Source organism: Peromyscus maniculatus, chromosome 1 (genome assembly GCF_049852395.1).
Source record: "Peromyscus maniculatus bairdii isolate BWxNUB_F1_BW_parent chromosome 1, HU_Pman_BW_mat_3.1, whole genome shotgun sequence".
In the NCBI taxonomy this organism is placed as follows: domain Eukaryota; kingdom Metazoa; phylum Chordata; class Mammalia; order Rodentia; family Cricetidae; genus Peromyscus; species Peromyscus maniculatus.
The window spans coordinates 198,756,850-198,778,592 of NC_134852.1; the positions used below are offsets into that span (position 1 = coordinate 198,756,850).

Sequence of the window (21,743 nt, forward strand, 5' to 3'; positions counted from 1 at the left end):
TTTGAGTTTTGAAACAGAGTAGCCTGCTACTCTCCCTGGCCTGGAACTTGCTATGTAGACCAGGCTTGCTTCAAATGTGTAGTGATTTTCCTATGTCTGCCTCCTGAAACCTGGGATTATAGGTAGGAATTGCCATGCCTGATGCCCAACTATTAATTTATCTTTCTTTCTTTCTTTCTTTCTTTCTTTCTTTCTTTCTTTCTTTCTTTCTTTCTTTCTTTCTTTCTTTCTTTCTTTCTTTCTTTCTTTCTTTCTTTCACAGAGAGACAGAGTTTCTCTGTGTAGCTTTGATGCCTTTCCTGGAACTCACCCTATAGACCAGGCTGGCCTCGAACTCACAGAGATCCACCTGACTCTGCCTCCTGAGTGTTGGGATTAAAGGCGTGCACCACCACTGCCCAGTTTTAATTTCTTGATTGTGATCAAGGGCTGGGAACGTAGTTTAGTGGAAGAATAGTTGCATAGCACATGCAGTGTCCTGGGCTCAATCTCCAGCATAACAACACAACAGTAATGAAATAATAGCGAAAAGTCTGATAGTCTGGGGCTGGAGAGATGGCTCAGCAGTTCTGGCTGCTTTTCCAGAGGTCCTGAGTTCTATTCTCAGCACCACATCGTGGCTCACAGCCATCTATAATGGGATCTGATGCCCTCTTCTGGCATACATATAGATAGAGCACTCATACACATGAAATAAATGAATAACTCTTTAAAAAAGAAAAACAAAAAAAACCTCTGATAGTCTATATATGACATAAAACTCCCTCTTTTAATAATTTTACTATTAATTTTTTAAATGTGCTTTTTAAAAATTACTAATCTTTTAGAGCTATATACTAAAACTTTTACAAATAAAATGGTAGTGTCAGGAACTCAATTCAAGGTATTCTAGGGGGAGGAGGGTTGACCCAGCCAGGAAGACCTCTAGCTTCATCCAACAGACAAAACTGACCTTTTGCTACGGTTAACTTTTGTTAGTATCTTTTCATTTTTGATTTGTGTTTGTTCATTTTACTTGCAGAACTCTCAGAGATTGAGCCAAATGTATTCCTTCGTCCATTTCTGGAAGTTATTCGCTCTGAAGATACCACTGGTCCTATCACCGGCCTGGCACTCAGCTCTGTCAACAAGTTCCTGTCCTACGCACTCATAGGTAATCCTCAGGCTCTGTCGGACAATTCCAACACTGTTTCCTGCTTCTGTTCAGTTGCTTAGGCCTTAAACCACCTAGTGATACCAGCTGTCTCTTTCCTAGTAGAGGGATAGGCTTACTTACTATTCATCATGCTAATGGACTAGGTTGTACATGGAGGGAGAGAAGAGAGGAGATTGCCTGAGAGTCTGGTTTCTACCATCCTTTGTGAGATTTAGGAGTATGGTACCATTGTGCTTTGGTTTGCCTTTATTGAAGATTACTTTTATTTATTTGTATGGTGGAGTAGGAACTGGGGACATGCACACGGAAAGGTGTTCACATGGAGCTTAGAGAACAATTTGTGGCCTAGGTTTTCTTCTTCCACTATATGGGTCCCTAGGATCACACTCCAATTATTAGGCTTGGCAGCAAGTTCCTTTACCCCCTGAGCCATCCCTCTGGCTCTGGTTTACCTTATTTTCCAAATATAATTTATGCTTATTATAAGAAAACAAACCGTACTGGGACATCTGAAAGAAAAGCAAAGTACCTCTCCTCTGTCTTCGTGCTGAAGTCTCCTCTTTAGGAGACACAACTTGACTTTTTCTTCTTGATGTATATAAACATGAGCAAACCCTTCCCCCACATGCACATACCCATCTTAAGACAGGTCTTTCCAGGTAGCCTGGAACTTGTAGCCTTCCTGCCTCAGCCTCTCAAGTACTGGATTTAGGCAGTATTATCTTTTTTTTTTCTTTTTTAAAATTCATTTAGTCATTTTATGTGTATGTGTATGTACCTGAATGTATATATGGGCACCACATGCATGCATATGCCCACAGAGGCCAGTAAAGGTGTGAGATTCCCTTGAAACTGTAGTTACAGACATTTATAGCAGCCCAGTCTAGATGCTGAGAACTGAACTTACGTCCTCTGGAAGAGCAGAGTGCTCATAACCGATGAGCCAGCCTGATTATCCTTTTTTTTGAAAAGGGTGGGTGAAAGGGGATTTGTGTTATGTATTTTCTGTATTTCACTTAATAGTGTTAACTTGATATATACAATATAATTATATAGCTGATTTATTCTTTTCATTGTAGTAAAACATACATATATACATCTACATTATACACACACACACACACACACACGTGCGCACACGGGCACGCGTGCACGCGCACACACACACATATATGCACATATAAAATTTTCCCTTTTAACCTTTTTTTTTTTTTTAAGACAGTCTCATTATGTAGAAAGGATGAATATGAACTTCAGGTCTTCCTGGCTTCACCTTCCCATACTGGGATGATAAGCCTGTGCCACCACACCTAGTTTATGAAATGTTAGGATCAAACCAGTGACTTCATGCATTCTAGACAAGCTTCCTACATCCCTAACCCTCTTTAATCAAATTTAAGTATATAATAATTTTAGTTACAACTACAGCATTGTGCAACTATTTCTACCATCTATTTGTCAAATCTTTTCATTGCCCAAACAGAAACTTTAACTGTTAAATAATAACTCTATTTCTCCTTCTCATCCACCTCTGATATAATGGTGTCTTTAATATTAACATTATTCCCTTTTTGAAACCATTATAAACAATCCTGAAATAAATATCCTTGTTTCTATGGCCTTATTTACCCATTTTATTTCTGTGTGAACTATTTCTGAACTTGGAGTTTCTGGTGTAAAGTTTTATAAGGGCTGCATTTTGTAGATTACTTCCCCAGCAGGCTACAGCATTTACATTCCCACCAGCAATGCTTGAGAGTTTCCGTTTCTTCTTGCTGTCTGCAGCTCTGAATATTACCAGTTTTCTTTTGTGTGTGTGTGTGCCACTTTGGTGGGCAAAAATCTGTATGTTGTTTTTATTTCATTGAGGTTGAACCTTTGAATTTCCTTTGTCTCTCTTTTGGATTTAACAGTTGGTATAAGCTCTTTGTATAGTAGGAATAACAACCCATTATCTATCATTGTATTATAAAGTTTTGCTCTCAGTCTAGACCTATTATTTCACCCAATCTACAGTAGATCTGTTTTTTTTTTCTTTCAATATCAGGACTTGAACCCATGGCCTCACACTTACTAGGCAAACACCCCACTACTGAGTTATGTCCCCTTCAGTCAGTTTATGTAAGATGTACATTTTCCGTTTTTTTTTTTTTTTCTTTCTTTCTTTCTTTTTTTTCAGTTGGTGTTGTCACTCAGAATCCTAATTCTTTTCCCCTATTAAAAACCCATGGGAGCCGGGCGGTGGTGGCGCACGCCTTTAATCCCAGCACTCAGGAGGCAGAGGCAGGCGGATCTCTGTGAGTTCAAGGCCAGCCTGGGCTACCAAGTGAGTTCCAGGAAAGGCGCAAAGCTACACAGAGAAACCCTGTCTCGAAAAACCAAAAAAAAAAAAAAACATGGGAAACAGTTAGAAGCAAAACCTAAAACCTGTCGTGGTGGCGCACGCCTTTAATCCCAGCACTCAGGAGGCAGAGGCAGGAGGATCTCTGAGTTTGAGGTCATCCTGGTCTGCAGAATGAGTTCTAGGACAGCCAGGGCTATACAGAGAAACCCTGTCTCGGAAAACAAACAAACAAATGAAAAGTGAGGAGCAAAGAAAACAGGTGGGCAGCTGTTTATGTTCCAAAGTGGAGACAAGGAAAGATGAGGCCCAGGTTCTAGCTAGCAAATGAATGACCTTTAAGTTCAGGGAGAGAAAACTCTATCTTTTCTAGAAAATTTGATTTGCTTAGCTGAAGCACTCAGGATCCTGAGCCGGAGTCTTGGGTGTCAGCCAGGTTCTGAGTAAATAAGGGCTCAACCTCTCCAGGCCCACTAGACTGGGCTTCCTGCTTTCCCTAAAAGAAACCAGGCCCAGTTGCCACAGCCTTGACCGGAGCACCACCTGCAGGTCGTGTCTCCAGCAGCTGCCCTTCTGAGTCTTTCCCTTTGATCTTTTCTCCTTCCTCTGTCCCTTCCTGGACTTGGCAAGCAGGCTGGTCATTGGAGACCGCAGGCCAGCTGGTCAATGAAGCTTCCTGTGGTGGGAAAGAGGAATGTTGGGAGGTGATGATTGCTGTAGGCCTGAGAAAAGGAGCAGGAAGGGATGTACGAAAGCCAGAGAGCAGAAGCCACTCTGGCACCTCTCGGAAGCTGGCTCACAAGTGACTAGAAAGGAGGATGTTCTGGAGTCTTGAAGAATACAAGGTCTACTAATTGAGCTTGTTAAGTCACCCTTTGTGTCTGCAACATCTTAGCAGAACCCCCGCCCCCATTGCCCCTGAGTCCTACAGCCCAAGGCTTCTGAGATGATTTTCCATCCTGTTCTAAGGACTGGCCCTTAGTGTGGCCCCATGTATCTGTCGAGCCATGATTTATTTGTACACTGGTTATCTAGTTTGCTGGCAGGCTCTACCTATGATTCTAAAGGACCTGTCACTATTACCTGCCTTTTTGGAAAATGGACTTTATACTTTGTTCAAACTGAAGGAATAAGAATACAAAAAGATCAAAAGAATTTAAATTACTTTATCAAGAGATTAGTAGAAGAGAGGAAGAAACAGACTCCCAGGAGCTTTGTGATGTGACAAGACACTATTCACTGAACGCTGAAATGCCATTCAACACTATGAAAGACCTGGCTTTACTGTGACCCTGGAGGCCGAAGTAACAACTTTCAGTGAGTTGTGAGAGAAGCTTTAAGCAAGGACCTTATGGAATGGAATTTTCAGCCAAGCGGTGGTGGCACACCCCTTTAATCCCAGCACTCAGGAAGAGAGTCAGTCAAATCCCTCTCTATGAGTTCAAGGCCAGCCTGGTCTTCAAAGCAGGTTCCAGGACAGCCATCTCTGTAATGTAGAGAAACCCTATTTTGAAAAAACAAACAAACGAAAAGAATGGAATGTTCTGTCCTAATTGAAAGAGACACAAGAGGATGATAGAAGAAGCTGGAGTACCACATCATGCTCTGAGTCCTGAAACTGGCTTCCCTTACACTTCTTTAAAGTGGCTACTGAACACCGAGAAGAAGGACGTTGCAAGTGGGACAGAGTCTTGGACACGTCAGAGACTAGTGCCAACAAAGACAGGAGAGAAAGAGAAAACCAACGTAGACTTCTGCCTCATATTTGCAAGAGCCTTAGTGTTGCAAGAGAAATGCTCAGGTTTCTTGGCAATCCCCCAAGCTTTAGGCTCAGGAACTCTGTTAATTTCAGGTACCAAAATGGGAAATTGCCAGGTGTGGCACACACCGTTAAGCTCAGCACTTTGGAGACCTGTGAGTTTAAGACTAGCCTGGTCTACATAGTGAGTTTCAGGCTAGCCAGGACTATGTAGTGAGACCTTGTCTCCAAAGGAAGAAAAAGGAGGGAGGGTGGCGAGATTTGTCTCTTGCCTCCTACCACTGCCGTCAGGAGGGACTCTTAGTCTCCTGCTCCCTCAGCTTCAGCACCGCCTGAGCTGCTGGGTGCCTGCCTGCCTGCCTGCCCTCCCTCCTTATCTCCATGAGCTCACTTTCCAGAGCTAAGCAGCCAAGTGGACTCTTGAGAAGCAGCCCGGGACTGAAGCCAGCAGCCAGGCAGTTCTGCAGGACTCTGAAGGCCTTGCTGGAGGTGGCTCTTAGCCTCCTCCTTGGGACTCTTTACCACAAGAGTAGGAGCAGAGTTTATCCCTTGACAGAATGCGAGTTGACTACCAGCCTTTCACCTCATGGTTGTAGCTGAGATCCTACCTGCCTCCCACTCCCCAGCCTTCGGTCCTATTCAGTTTGTTTCTTTTTCTCTCTTAAAGCCTGGTTCGTTAAAGGAGGAACAAGATTTTCTTGTAAGCTGGGTGTGGTTGGCACATGCCTTATAACTTCAGCACTTAGAAGTAGAGGAAAGAGGATAAGGGACCCAAGGCCACACTTAGCTTCATAGTGACCTCAAGACCAGCCTAGAGGCTACACAAGACCCTATCTCAGAAAACAAAGCTAACTAAAGAAATGAAAACAAGTTATTTGGAGTAGGTGGCAGGGTCTCTCTCTCTATAGTCCTGGTTGGCTTCAAACTCATCACTCTACTGCCTCAGCCTGTCAAGTGTGTGGCACTACACGTGGCCTTTGTATCAAGATCCTTGTTCAGTCTTGTTGTTTTAAATAAGAGTGAACTCAAAGGCCTTTGATCTGGTGTGATATGGTGCTCAGGTAGAAGTACTGGTGGCATTAACCATCTATTTTTTCCCTCATTCCCATAATCCAATTGCACCAGAACATACAACTCCAATAAACAGCCAAAGAGAAGTTATATTAAAAGATGAAAAGAGAGCTGGGCAGTGGTGGTGCACACCTTTAATTCTAGCACTCAGGAGACAGAGGCAGGTGGATTTCTTTGAGTTTGAGGCCAGCCTGGTCTACAAAGCAAGTCCCAGGACAGCCAGAGCTGTTACACAGAGAAACCCTGTCTCAATAAAGGTGGAAGTGGGAAAAAAAATGAAAAGAGAAAAGCTACAACCTTAGCATTCAAAGCTCTGACTCTTTCTGCTTTTTATTCCTATTTCTAGGCCCTTCCACTGTAAGATAAGTACTTTACTACTAGCGATTCCCCAAGTGTATCCCTGGACCAGCAGTATTCACTTTACCTGAGATATTAGAAATGCAGGTTCTTAGGCCCTACTGTACACCTACAAAACTCAAAGCTTCTCTGGGCTGAGTTGGTAAAGTACTTGCCACACAAACTCTGAGACTGGAGCCCTAGCACCCACATAAAAAACTGGGCACTGTAGTTCCAGCTCTGGAGAGATGGAGACAGGAAGATCCCTGAGGCATACTCGCTTCAGTCTAGCTGAATCACTGAGCTCTAGGCACAATGAGAGACTCTGTCTCAAAAAAATAAGTAAAGTGGAGAGTATTTGAGGAAAACACCCGACACTGACCTCTGACCTACACACACACACACACACACACACACACACACACACACACACACACACCACACACACCTTACAGGAAAAAAAGCTAGAAGTGAGCTGGGGCATGTATGTTCAAGTAATTTTGATACATTAGACATGCTTTTTGACTCAGTAGATTTGTGCAGAGGGGCTTGTTAAAGCCAGCTATGGGTAAAACTCTTAGGTAGCTCAAAAAACCAATAGGTTAGGGGACTGGTGAGAAAGCCAGAGTCTCTCCAAGCCATTTATAGATAGGCCATCTTCCTTTTCCCCTGTCTTCTGTCCCCCCCCCCTTTTTTGGAACAGATTTAACCTGTCCCCCCCTTTTTTGGAACAGATCCAACTCATGAGGGCACAGCAGAGGGCATGGAGAACATGGCAGATGCTGTCACTCATGCCCGTTTTGTGGGCACAGATCCTGCCAGTGATGAAGTTGTCCTGATGAAAATCCTCCAGGTAAGTGGGAGGGAAGAACAATTAGACTAATGGCCAAGGGCTGGTGCTGCTGGCTCTACTTACCCGAGTCTGCTGGGAGCATGAAGCTGTGTTTTGACTCCAGTGAGGCTTAGAGACTGACTCTGTTTCCAAACAAGGAGCTCAGATACCCAAAGTAAAAGCTTTTCTAAGAAAAATAATTAAAATCTTTAAATGAATTGGTATCAAATACCAGAAGCCCTTAATACATTTGTGCCTCTGGTAGACTGTATCTGTGTTGTCCATCTGTTAGGTGTGTGGGCCTAGAGCTAGAGTGAGTTATGAACTTGTATCATGAGCATGCTAAGCAAAGAAAGGACTCCCAAGTCTAGCATGTGGGAGTTTCCATCAATCAGGTTGAATGAAATAAGGTTAGCACTTAATTTTTTGTTTTTAGTTTGGTTTTGTTTTTTTAAGGCAGGGTTTCTCTGTGTTGCCCTGGCTGTCCTAGAACTTGTTCTGTAGACCAGGCTAATTTGGAACTCAGAGATCTGTGATCCTCTGCCTCCTGAGTGCTGGGATTAAAGGCATGTGCCACCACACCAACTTATAATTTTTAATTTTTTGTTGTTTTTTTTTTGGGGGGGGGTGGCAGGACCTCATATAACTAAGAAAGAACCTGAATTCTTAATCTTTCTGCTTTGATTTCCCAAATGCTAATAGTACAAGCATGTGACACTGTACCCATCTTTGAGGTCAGCATTCTTGCTAACTTAAAAAAGAAAGAAACCCTGAAATCAGGCATGGTTATGCATACTTGTGATCATAGTTCTTGGGAGACTGAAGCAGGAAGATCACAACTTCCAACCCAACCTGGACTAAGTGCAAGATCCTATCTAAAAAAAAAAAAACAAAAACAAAACAAAAAAAACAGGAGGTAGGGAGATCTCACTCCTAGGCTGGGCATGTGGCTCCTTGGTAAAGCACTTGCCAAGCATATGTGAATTTGATCTCCAGCACATTTTTTTAAAGAGAAAGAACTGAATCAATAGCTCTGTTAATAAACAGTGTGCCTTGTAAGCATGAACACCTGTGTTAAGATTCCCTAACACAGGTAAAAAGCCACTTGTAATCACAGGGAAGTAAAGATGGGAGGATCCTGGGGCTTTGCTGGTCATTCAGTCTAAGCCTAATTGGTGAACTCCAGGTCAGTGAAAGACCTGGCCTTAAAAGAAGTTGGGGAAAGCTGGGCGGTAGTGGTGCATGCCTTTAATCCCAGCACTCAGGAGGCAAAGCCAGGTGGATCTCTGTGAATTCAAGGCCAACCTGGTCTACAGAGTGAGATCCAGGACAGGCAGGGCTACACACAGAAACCCTGTCTCAAAAGAAAGAAAGAAAGGAAGAAAGAAAGAAAGAGAAAGAAAGAAGAGAAAAGAAAGGAAGGAAGAAAAGGAAAAGAAGAAGTTGGGGAGCCAGGAGGAAGGAAGGAAGGAAGGAAGGAAGGAAGGAAGGAAGGAAGGAAGGAAGGAAGGAAGGAAGGAAGAAAGAAAGAAAGAAAGAAAGAAAGAAAGAAAGAAAGAAAGAAAGAAAGAAAGAAAGAAAGAAAGAAGAGAAAAGAAAGAAAGAAAGAAAGAAAGAAAGAAAGAAAGAAAGAAAGAAAGAAAGAAAGAAAGAAAGAAAGAAAGAAGAGAAAGAAAGAAGAGAAAGAAGAGAAAAGAAAGAAAGGAAGAAAAGAAAAAGAAGTTGGGGAGCCAGGAGTGGTGATGTACACCTTTAATCCCAGCACTCGGGAGGCAGAGGCAGATGAATCTCTATGAGTTTGAGGCCAGCCTGGTCTACAGAGTGAGTTCCAGGACAGCCAGGGCTACACAGAGAAACCCTGTCTCAAAAAAATTAAAAAAAAAAAAAAAAAAAAAAATAAGTTGGACCACATTTTTTAGGTTGACGCCCATGTTATGCTCTGGCCTGCACATGCCCATAAACACACACAAGCACACATGAACAAGCACACACCACAGCACCAATAATTATAACGACGAATGTACCCAGGAGGTGCATGTTCTCCCTTCAGTTAAGCTTTGTCAGCCAACTCTGTTATCACAGTGCCTTCTCTTTCTTCCTTGTAGGTCCTCCGAACTCTGTTGCTAACCCCAGTGGGTACCCACTTAACAAATGAATCTGTGTGTGAGATTATGCAGTCCTGCTTCCGGATTTGCTTTGAAATGAGACTTAGTGGTAGGTGCTTGAATACTAGCTCTTTCACCTCCTGGAGCCGGTATCTGGTATCTGAGTATGTATACAGGATGCTATTTCTGAACCCCAGAGAAATAGGATTTCTCCATCATCTACCTTGGGTAACCTTAGGGCTTTGGTTATGAAGCTAGAATAGAGATCTTAATCCATTGTTCCCAGGCAGGAATGGGGATGAATCTTAGACTGACTCAGTTCCAGAACCAAATCTCCCATGGGAGACCAATTGATGCCAATTGATAACCCAAGAAAACCTATCTAGTGGTCCCCTTTTTCCTGACTCAGTAGTACCACCTAGTGGTCTGGTAAAGTTATAGCTACCAGGCTGAGCTGGAGCTGGTTTTAATAAGTTTGGCATAATCCTTGGTAAACAGAGTTTGGAGGGGAGTCTGCTCTGAGAAGTCTCCTGATAATAGCCCAGCAAGTAATGACACCTGTGTTATTTGTTTTTGCCCGTGCAGAGTTATTGAGAAAATCCGCAGAGCACACTCTCGTGGACATGGTGCAGCTGCTCTTCACAAGGTAAACCTGCTGCTGTTTGCTTCTGCCCGGCTGCCCAGGCCTCTTGAGTCTGCCTGCTTCCACACAGCCACTTTAGGGACCTGGCCAACCCCACAACCCCATCAGAGGCCACTGGGACTGTAGATAGCAGTAGTTCTCCAGGCCCAGGGTTACTGAGCAAGGGAGAAGGAAGAGAGAGCTGCCGTGGCCTCAGGGAGACTGAGAGTTATTGAATCTCTGCTTCCCAAACTTGTGTCTGTTTCTGTGCAGGCAGCATCTGGGAAAGGGAGCCTAGAGAAGATGCCAAATTGAGCATGGAACAAGCAGTCTGGAACAGGTTGCTGAGCTTCCAGAGCTCAGCCTGATTTCTGTAAAAGAAGGCCAAGGCTGGGCAACTATTAGTGGGAAAAGCCCATTTAGTGGCCCTTATCTTGGCTTGCCTGGAACTTCCTGATTTTAGCACTATATATGTTCTATATCCTGGCAGACCCCTTAATCCCAGGGAAACCGTGATCTTTGGTTTCCCTAGGAAGGACTCCTTCATATTAGAGCCCGAGAAGCCTTTTTGTCCTAAATCTAACTGCCTATTCTATACCTCCTTTCCAAAGACAAACTAGAGAAGAACCGAAGCAATAACTTTTAAACTTCCCAATGGCATTTCTTTTTTCTTTCAAACTTAATCCCTGTTATCTGCACATTAGACTGCTTTTGGACTCTGCTGCCAAGTTTCTCACCCCATGGATTTATTGCCTTTAAAACACCAACCTGCTTTTACTATTTTCTCTGTGCCTAACTCTCTATCTCTTGGCTTTCAGCAGTGCTTTCCAAGGACGAAAAGAACCTCCACACTCCCAAGAGCGCTTAGTCACCCTGCTCCAGTGTCTACTTATCTATGTCTTACATATCCCAATTTCTATGGCTCTGAAGCTCTAAAAGGGATGAGATTAGCTTTCCTCTAACTAGATTTTCATAAACCTAAACCAATAGACAAGGATACTGTGGGCCTAATACACCTTTGCTATGACTAGTATAGAGGAGAACATTGTCATTATCCTCAATGACAGTCATGCCATTCTCTATCTTATAGGTTACCTCAGTTTAAAGAAGAACCCAAGAGCTATGTGGGAACCAACATGAAGAAGGTGGGGTCTGAACGTTCATTTGCTGTCCCCTGTCCAAACCTCCTTAACTTCTAGACTTCAGTGCTATGGAGTACTATTGCTCAGTAGCAAAGACATGCTTTTGCATAGATGGGTCTACTTGAAATCTACAATAGCTGTCAGTCCTATAGTCTGAAATATACCTCCCATGTACCTCTCCTTCTTCAGGCTTTCCTTTCTGACCTGTCTTTGTTGACTTACCATGTATGCTGATGAGCCAGTCATTAAGGACGAGGCTTAGCAAGCTGAGCTAAAGATGCATGTTGACAAAGAAGACAGTCTGGCTGTCCCCTTGTGGCTCAGTCTTGTCAGCTAGTAAGAGTCCTTGAGAGGCTGTGCCCCAACTCCTTCCTAATGCTGAGTAAGATGGGGCTTGCTAGCTCTAGTCTCTGTTAAAGATATCAAATCAAGTTGTACTCTAGATCAAAGGATTCTCAAACTGCTAGGAAAAGAATGGATGGCCTCATTCTGTCTTGAATGAAACTCTGGACTTCTCAGACCTCATGGAAATGACCCCTGGCTATTAGGTGCATGCACCTGACCTGCCCCTGTTCCCTCCCATTCATCCCCATTCCTGCCCTGTGCCCTGTCTGAGTTTATTTCACTCTTTTTAAATCGTGCGTTTGCCTGTCTTTCACAGATTTCTCCATGTCTCCTCAACAAACTGGAGCTAAGTAGTGGGGAGCAGACCAAAGCCCTGAACCAGTTAGAGAGGGTACTACTCTTTAAGAACCTCAAGGTCTCTCTCCCTCTCCCTCTCCTTCCCCCCCTTTATTTATTTATTTATTTAAATGTTTATTTTTATATATATATATATATATATAACACTGGGTCCCATTTCTGTTGTTCAGAGCACAACTTACCCACTCTAGTAACATAGCTTGGCTTTTGAAGAGTTGCATGTGTTCATAGCTTTGCAGTGCTGGGAATTCTCCTGGGATTTCTGGTTGCCTGGAAGCAGAATTAAGACTTGAACATCACATAGTGAGCCTGGAGAGTCTGGGTCCTGCTTTCATCTTGTGTGGAGTCTTAAGGCCCACCATTTCTAGGGAAACTACAGGGACCTCAAGCAAGATCCTTCCTTCTCCCCTCCCCTGTCTCAGAGCTGGTGTAGAGAGGTTAAGCATAGTCCTTGAGAAGATCTGGATACCTGGATGTGTTGATGGGTAAAGGTGGTACATCCTGTGAGGGTCTTTTATTTCTTGGTTACATAAAAGGGATCTGCAAGATTCAGATCTCTACGTTGATTGAAAGGAACTAGGGACCATGGCAACCTAGGGCACTGGGGATTTTCTAATATCTGCAAAGATACCCTCTGTCCTTTAAAATTTTAGATATAGGTGAGTTTAGTGGAGGAGTATAAGCTAAAGATTACTTGACCCCTTGAAATAGCCTTGCTTTAGAAAGATGAGGAGAAAGGGATAAGGGATGTCTAGGTTATCCATCACATAAGTGTGCATGCCAGACGTGTGATTATGAGTATTCCTGTCATTGAAGATAAAATAACTGTGTGAGTGTTCCCTAGCTAGGGATGTGTCTCTATCCTATTTGAATGCATTGTCTCATTTTGTGTTTGCATAGTTTAAAATTTCAGCTCTCTTCAGTGGCTAGCGTGCATGTTGCCATGATTATTTGCCTAGAGCCTATACTCTTTTCATAAAGTTACTGCTGTCTTTTGGAATATAGAATTGTACAGATAAGGTGGCATAGGGTTCCATGGACACTTGCTGCCTACCGTGTACCTTAGAGCCTTAGGACAGGGAACATAGCAACAGCAAGGCCTTTGTGAAAATTGCCAGCTTTCAGGCTCCTGCACCAGTTAAGAGGCCAGGCACACTCACTGAAATAACCTGCTTGGAGCTAACTTTGCAGAATTCAGAATGGAAGATAGGAAATACCGAATAGGAAATTCCACATCCTTGTGTGGAAAGAGTGTTCATTACTAATTGTCATTCTCAGTAGAAGTGGGGCTGATATAGAGGAGCCTCCTGGAAAGGAGAGTTCTCTCATAAACCTTTAGTTGTTTGGACTTTGTGGAGCTCACTGGTAATGACCAGTAAGGCCAGATGGTCCTTGTTTTCTTTCATTGATCCTTTGGGTTTCTTGCTGTCTGTCTTATTCTTCTCCCAGATCAGTTTTTACCATGAGTGTGAGCTACTGAACCCCAAGGTTACTGGAAAGAGCATCCTTCTGATTCCTGTGTAGTCACAGAAGCTCAGTTTCAGGCATATGACTGCAGCTGTTTTGGAGGTGGAGGGACAAGAATATGAATCCATTGAGAAGCTGGTACTGTGTTAAGAACTGGGAGAAAGGTTCAGTTTGGGGGCCTCTCTTCTTCAGTAGGAGATTTGGAGAAGGAAGAAAGGAAGAATTCTCTAGTTTCTTAGTCGGTGATCAGAGGCTATCAAAGCTTTGAGAGTAAGGGAGCTTGAAGAAATTGAACAGATCTTTAAAATTGTATCTAATGGTGCTGGAGATATAGTTCAGTTACAAGAGTCTTTGCTGGCATATACACTGGGTTTGAGCCCCAGCACCAAGTAAGCAAAGTGTAGTAGCACACGCCTGTAATCCTAACACTTCAGTAGAAGCAGAACCCAAAGTTCAAGGTCATCCTTGGCTGCATAATGAATTTGAGACCTGCCCAGGATACATGACGCCCTGTCTAAAAAAGTAACTAACGTAATAAAATAAACAAATTGAATCTAGGAAGAACAAGTGTAAGAAGAACAAGAGGTTTTATTGCTATATCACAATTGGGAGCAGCAGCATGGCATGGTCCTCCATTCTTAATTGGAGTATCACTCCTTTCTCTAAAAAATAACTTTTGACCATCCATTTTAATGCAAAAATTCCAGAATAAAAGTTGTCTTTATGGTCTAGGTCCCAGTCCATGCCTTAGTGAGAAAGCTTTGAATCTAGGTAGGAAGGAGTGGGTGCTAATAGTTGGACCGGAACTAGAACCAGGAGCTGCTCTGCAGAGTGACTGTGGAAGAAGTCAGTCCACAGGCCTGTAGGCAAAGGCTGCCCTTACCTGTTCAGCAAGAGGCTCATGCATCATGGATAGCACCCGGGACCCAGGAAGCAGAGTGATAAGTGTGACAGCTGGCTGTATCAATGATTAGGCCAAAGGCAGAATGTGGAGGCCACTGTGCCACTCCAAAAAAGCTGCAAATGTAGAGGCACAGGTGTATAGTCTGATGGTCTAGATTATCTGACAGGGATGTGGGGAGTAAGCTGTTTTCTAGAACCAGAAGGACTAAGTGCTGAGATATTTCTAGGAATGACATCTTTGTTTAAATTACTCTTTTAGTCTGGATACTAACAGTGTATGATATTTCCAGCTGAAAATGAGAGCAGGAGGCATGAGTGACTCATCCAAGTGGAAGAAGCAGAAAAGGTCCCCTCGGCCTCCACGTCATACAACCAAAGTCCTACCAGGTTCAGAGCTGCCCACCCCAAATGGAGCCACCTTGTCCTCTAACCTTACTAGTGAGTGCCCTGGTTGCTTCTTCTGATGAAAACAGATAGAAAATATCCTTTCTTTCTCAGGGAGGGGATTTGAAATGGAAAGCCAATCCATCTTTCTGCAAAGAACAGAGAGTCAAACTGTGACCATTTAACAACCTTGTATGACCTCAGGTTGAGCATTCAGTCTAAGAAGCAAGACCCTGGTACTGTAGAGGATGCTTTACTCACAGGGCTTCTCTTCAACTTCAAGTTCCATCCTGTCCTTGTCAGGTGGCATGCCTTTCATCGATGTACCCTCATCCATCTCCTCTGCAAGTTCAGAAGCTGCCTCAGCAGCGGTCAGTCCCTGTACAGACAGTGGCCTGGAATTATCCTCCCAGACCACTTCCAAGGAGGACCTCACTGACTTGGAGCAAGCTGGTTCCCCAAGGGAAAGTGCAGCCACAGAGCCTGGGAGCAATGAGATAGGAGTTTCCGATCAGCTTGACCCGCAGGTACGACTGATCCCTGAAGGTCCCTCTTCAATTTGTTACTATAGGGGCTGGCTTGTCCTTTTGGGTTTTGAACCCAAGCCTTGTCTTAAAAGAAGATTGGGCTAAAAAAAAAAAAAGAAGAAGAAGAAGAAGGTGATACATGTCTTTAATCCCAGCACTTGGGAGGCAAGTGGATCTCTGTGAGTTAGAGGCCAGCCTGGTCTACAAATCAAATTCTAGGACAGCCGGGGTTATACAGAGAAACTCTGTCCTGGAACAAAAAAAAAAAAAAAAAAAAAAAGAGGAGGAGGAGGAAGGTTGGGATAGGGAGTCTTCCCATTTCCCAGAAAATGCACATCGTGACTCACTGTGAAAAGGCAGTGTCGATATGGGAGCATCTGACAACAGGGCGGGAAGACGGCTTTTACAGGAAGGTAATCACCTAAATGGTGAGCAGGTGCAAACTTTTGCACCTGTCGAGTGCTGTCACCCGAGATCAGTGTTGCCTCAGATGGCCCTGGGCCATCTTATATCGATTCCTAAATCAATGATCTATTGTCTGTTGAAGACAGCTTGGAAGACATATACTTTAGGGGAATAAATTCTAAGTTGTTCTTATCTGTTCTTATCTTATCTTATCTCTGTTCCTATATCTGACTGCTGCTGGTCATAGCAGGAAGGGGCTCATGTGGAAAAGGCCCAGTCAGCGTCGGTGGAGTCTATCCCTGAAGTGTTAGAGGAGTGCACATCCCCTACTGAGCACTCTGCCTCTTCCTCTGTCCACGACATGGATTATGTCAATCCCCGGGGCGTTCGCTTTACCCAGTCCTCTCAGAAGGAAGGTAGGTGCTCTCTGGAAGGCTCTGCCCAATCATCTGCCCCATCCTACCAGAAAAACTTTCCGAACCTAGACCAACCTGGATGAAGGTGACTACTACCTCCAAGTCCCATTTTCTATACAGGAAATGGAATCGTACTATAAAACTATTGGCGTGGGTGGAACCTTTCCCTAAGTCATTCAGAGAAGAACTTTGGGAGACTATAGGAAGAGAGAAGGAACAGTATAAAGCTTGGGACTTTTAACAAAAATCCTTGATTCAGATTTCACCCAATAAGAGATGGGTAGTGGGGCTCTGGGGATTTTAGCTCAGTGGCCCTGGGTTCAGTCCTCAGCTCTGAAAATAAAATAAATAAAATTAAAATTTTTTTTAAAAATTAAAAAAAAAAGAGATGGGTAGTGATCCTTCTCCTTGAAGGAAATTAATTTATGAAATTGCTACAGATAGGGGCTGGAAGATGGCTCAGTGGATGAGATTGCTTTTCTGCAAGCTTGAGGATCTGAGTTCAAATCCCTGGCACCCATGTAAAGAGCTAAGCATGGCTGTATATGCCTGTAACCCCAGCATTGGATATGCAGACATGTGGGTCCTGAGAGTTTATTGAAACAGTGAGTTTCCAGTTCAATGAGAGACCCTGTTTAAGCAATGAAACAGAGTGATAAAAGAAGACATCTGACATCCTGCTATGACTTCCATATACACATGCTCAGGCACACACACCTGCACACCACACATGCACATGACATCCCCCACCCATGCACCCCCCATACACACACCACACACACACACACACACACACACACACACACACACACACACACACACACACACACACACACACAGTTTTTCTCTGGATGACACAAGTCGAAGTATTGTTGAGCAGCCAGGATATATCTTAGTGTTCCTGTTCTCTCCACCTTCCCAGGCACAGCTTTGGTTCCCTATGGTCTTCCCTGCATCCGTGAGCTCTTTCGCTTCCTTATCTCCCTCACAAACCCACATGACCGCCACAACTCGGAAGTTATGATCCACATGGGACTGCATTTGCTGACGGTGGCTCTGGAGTCAGCCCCTGTAGCCCAGTGCCAGACCCTCCTGGGTCTCATCAAGGATGAGATGTGTCGCCACCTATTCCAGGTAAGACTAGATTGTTCAGGGTTGGAGAAATGTCTCAACAGTTAAGAACACTGGCTGCAGCTGGGTGGTTTAATCCCCACACTTGGAAGACAGAGGCAGGCAGATCTCTGTGAGTGCAAGGCCAGCCTAGTCTACAGAGCTAGTTGCAGAACAGCCAGGGCTGTTGCACAGAGAAACCCTGTCTTGAAAAAAAAAAAAAACGCTGGCTGTTCTTTCAGAGGACCTGGGTTCGATTCCCAGCAACCACATGGTATCCCATAGCTGTCTGTAGCTCCAGTTCCAGGGAACCTGACACCCTCACACAGACATGCAGGCAAAGCACTAATGTACATAAAATAAAAATAAATCATTTTTTAAAAAAGATGTGATTGCTCAGAGACCTTGGTCATTTTTTGAGACTGAGAAGCCAGAGAACCCTATGATTATCATCCTGAGAAACCACCTCCCTTTCAGTTGGCCAGAAGTAACAGTAAAACTCTCCAAGGAGTTGAGGAAGTAACTGCTAAATCGAGAATCTGTCAGAAAGCCAGGTGTGGTGGTCCGTATCTATAATCCAGCAGTAGGAGGGAAGGGCAGGAAGATAAGGAATTCAAGATCATTCTCAGCTCCTTAGTGAGTTCAAGACCAGCCTGAGCTACATGAGACCCTATCTCATAGAAACAGGTCAGCCTGATGGCTCAGTGGGTAAAGCATGTGCTCTCAAACCTGACATGCTGCGTCTGATTCCTGGGACCTAGACAGTGGACGGAGAGGAGCAGCTACCAGGGTTGTACCTTTTCAGGTGCGTCCCTGCTCCCTCTCCTACACACAGACAAATCAGTGTAAACCAACACTTTGAGAGCTGACAGCAGGAAACACTGACAGATGAGTTCCCTTAGAACACAGGCGCTCTGTGGCAGCTGCGCAGGGCTGCTCTCCTGCATCTCCACTTCTTTCTCCTCAGTCTCAGAACCTCACGGCTTCTCACTCTCTGACCCCCAGCTCCTCAGCGTAGAGCGGCTGAACCTGTACGCTGCTTCCCTACGAGTGTGCTTCCTACTCTTTGAGAGCATGCGGGAGCACCTCAAGTTCCAATTAGAGGTGAGTTCCTGACCTTGGAAGAAAAACAAAACAGGGAAGTGTATTATCAGTGGGGCCTGCTCAATCTATCAACCGTGCTGTAGAGATAGATTTTTAAAATTGTTTTCTTTTTTTTCCTTTCCTTTCTTTATTTTCCTATCATCAGCTTGATACAGTATGTATTCTTATCTTAATAGTGAAATGTTTCATTGAGGCTTGCCCAGTAATTGAGTAAAACCAAAACTTATTATAAGCCACAGTCATCCTAGTATCCCTCCTGCTATATATATAGCCTCCATGGTTCTGTGGGTTGTAGTCTGATTGTTCTTTATTTTATATCTAGTATCCACTTGTGAGTGAGTACATACCATGTTTGTCCTTCTGGGTTTGGGTTACCTCACTCAGGATGATATTTTCTAGTTCCATCCACTTGCCTGCAAATTTCATGCTGTCGCCGGGCGGTGGTGGCGCACGCCTTTAATCCCAGCACTCGGGAGGCAGGGGCAGGCGGATCTCTGTGAGTTCGAGGCCAGCCTGGGCTACCAAGTGAGTTCCAGGACAGGCTCCAATGCTATACAGAGAAACCCTGTCTCAAAAAACAAAAACAAAACAAAACAAAAAAAAATTCATGCTGTCATTGTTTTTCTCTGCTGAGTAGTACTCCATTGTGTATATGTACCACATTTTCTTCATCCATTCTTCACTTGACGGGCATCTAGGTTGTTTCCAGGTTCTGACTATTACAAATAGTGCTGCTATGAACATAGTTGAGCATGTATCTTTGTGGTATGATTGAGCATTCCTTGGGTATATGCCCAAGAGTGGGATGGCTGGGTCTTGAGGTAGATCGATTCCCAATTTTCTGAGAAACCCCCATACTGGTTTCCACAGTGGTTGTACAAGCTTGTATTCCCACCAGCAGTGGAGGAGTGTTCCCTTTGCTCCACATCCTCTCCAACATTGGCTGTCATTGGTGTTTTTGATCGTAGCCATTCTGACAGGTGTAAGGTGGTATCTCAGAGTCGTTTTGATTTGCATTTCTCTGATGATTAATGATGTTGAGCGTTTCTTTAAATGTCTTTCAGCCATTTGTGGTTCTTGTTTTGTGAATTCTCTGTTTAGCTCTTTAGCCCATTTTTTAATTGGATTGTTCAGTATTTTGATGTCTAGTTTCTTGAGTTCTCTATATACTTTGGAGATCAGTCCTCATTCAGATGTAGGGTTGGTGAAGATCTTTTCCCATTCTGTTGGCTGTCTTTTTGTCTTATTGACCATGTCTTTTGCCCTACAAAAGCTTCTCAGTTTCAAGAGATCCCATTTACTAATTGTTGTGCTCAGGGTCTGTGCTGTTGGTGTTATATTTAAGAAGTGATCTCCTGTGCCAATGTGTTCAAGAGTACTTCCTACTTTCTCTTCTATTAAGTTTAGTGTAACTGGATTTATGTTGAGGCCTTTGATCCACTTGGACTTGAGTTTTGTGCATGGTGACAGATATGGATCTATTTGTAATCTTTTACATATTGACATCCAGTTATGCCAGCACCATTTGTTGAAGATACTTTCTTTTTTCCATTGTGTACTTTTGGCTTCTTTTTCAAAAATCAGGTGTTCATATGTGCGTGGATTAATGTCAGGGTCTTCAATTCGATTCCATTGGTCTGTATGTTGGTTTTTATACCAGTACTGTGGTGATATTATGTTCCCCAAAATATTGTGCACCCTAATAAACTTATCTGGGGTCAGAGAACAGAACAGCCACTAGATACAGAGGCCAGAAAATGGTGGCACTCACACCTTTAATCCTAGCCTTCTGGAGGCAGGCATCCATCTGGATCTCTGTGAGTTCAAGGCCGCACTGGAAACAGCCAGACGTGGTAACAAGAGCCTTTAATCCCAGGAAGTGATGGCAGAGTGGTATATAAGGCGTGAGGACCAGGAATTAGAGCTGGTTAAGCTTTTAAGCTTTTGAGCAGCAGTTCAGCTGGATTCTGGATGAGCAGTTCAGATTCATTCTGGATGAGGACTCAGAGGCTTCCAGTCTGAGGAAACAGGATCAGCTGAGGAACTGGCGAGATGAGGTGGCTGTGGCTTGTTCTCCTTCTCTGATCTTCCAGCATTCACCCCAATACCTGGCTCCAGGTTTGTTTTTATTAGTAAGACTCTTTAAGATTCATGCTACACAGTACCAAGGTGTTTTTATTACTATAGCTCTATAGTAGAGCTTGAGGTCAGGGATGGTGATGCCTCCAGAGGTTGCTTTATTATACAGGATTCTTTTAGCTATCCTGGGTCTTTTGTTTTTCCATATGAAGTTGAGTATTTTTCTTTCCAAGTCTGTGAAGAATTGTGTTGGGATTTTGATGGGGATTGCATTGAATCTGTAGATTGCTTTTGGTAAGATTGCCAATTTTACTTTGTTAATCCTACCTATCAATGAGCATGGAGATCCTTCCATTTCCTGATATCTTCTTCAGTTTCTTTCTTTAGAGATTTAAAGTTCTTATCAAAAAGATCCTTCACTTGTTTAGTGAGTGTATCCCAAGATATTTTATATTATTTGTGGCTATTGTAAAGGGTGATGTTTCTCTGACTTCTTTCTCTCTCAGCCCTTTTATCATTTGTATATAGGAGGGCTACTGATTTTTTTGAGTCCATCTTGTATCCTGCCACATTATTGAAGGAGTTTATCAGCTGTAGGAATTCCCTGGTAGAATTTTTGGGGTCACTTATGTATACTATCATATCATCTGCAAATTGTGAAAGTTTGACTCCTTCCTTTCCAATTTATATCACTTTGATCTCCTTTTGTTGTCTTATTGCTCTAGCTAGAACTTCAAGTACTATATTGAATAAATATGGGGAGAGTGGACAGCCTTGTCTTGTTCCTGAGTTTAGTGGAATCGCTTTGAGTTTCTCTCCGTTTAATTTGATGGTGGCTGTTGGCTTGCTGTACATTGCTTTGTTATGTTTAGGAATGTTCCTTGTATTACTGCTCTCTCTAAGACCTTTATCATGAAGGGGTGTTGGATTTTGTCAAAGGCTTTTTCAGCATCTAATGAGATGATCTTTTTTTTTTTCTTTCAGTTTGTTTATATGGTGTATTGCATTGACAGGTTTTCATATGTTGAACCATCCTTGCATCTCTGGGATGAAACCTACTTGGTCATGGTGGATAATTTTTTTGATGTATTCTTGATTCAGTTTGCCAATATTTTGTTGAGTATTTTTGCATCAATGTTCATGAGGGAGATTGGTCTGTAATTCTCTTTCTTTGTTGCATCTTTATGTGGTTTGGGTATCAGGGTAATTGTAGCGTCATAAAAAGAGTTTGGTAATATTCCTTCTGTTTCTATTGTGTGGAACAATTTGAAGAGTATTGGAA

General features: G+C 43.3%; 1 protein-coding gene across 28 annotated transcripts in view; it reads left to right on the top strand.

The window, feature by feature from the left end:
- Positions 1-21,743, top strand: part of Gbf1 (golgi brefeldin A resistant guanine nucleotide exchange factor 1) — a 153,548-nt gene that overhangs the window by 98,380 nt on the left and 33,425 nt on the right. For 5 of the 28 annotated variants that reach the window (XM_076563224.1, XM_016006705.2, XM_016006706.3 and 2 more), the window contains 11 exons: positions 1,022-1,153; positions 7,398-7,516; positions 9,601-9,709; positions 10,186-10,246; positions 11,313-11,367; positions 12,026-12,124; positions 14,727-14,874; positions 15,124-15,347; positions 16,003-16,168; positions 17,091-17,302; positions 18,284-18,382. In XM_076563224.1, the coding sequence (XP_076419339.1) occupies positions 1,022-1,153; positions 7,398-7,516; positions 9,601-9,709; positions 10,186-10,246; positions 11,313-11,367; positions 12,026-12,124; positions 14,727-14,874; positions 15,124-15,347; positions 16,003-16,168; positions 17,091-17,302; positions 18,284-18,382 (1,424 nt within the window). Of the gene's footprint in view, positions 1-1,021; positions 1,154-7,397; positions 7,517-9,600; positions 9,710-10,185; positions 10,247-11,312; positions 11,368-12,025; positions 12,125-14,726; positions 14,875-15,123; positions 15,348-15,999; positions 16,169-17,090; positions 17,303-18,283; positions 18,383-21,743 lie in introns of all 28 variants that reach the window. The other 23 variants (XM_006988221.3, XM_006988223.3, XM_006988222.4 and 20 more) reach the window with 5 other exon arrangements.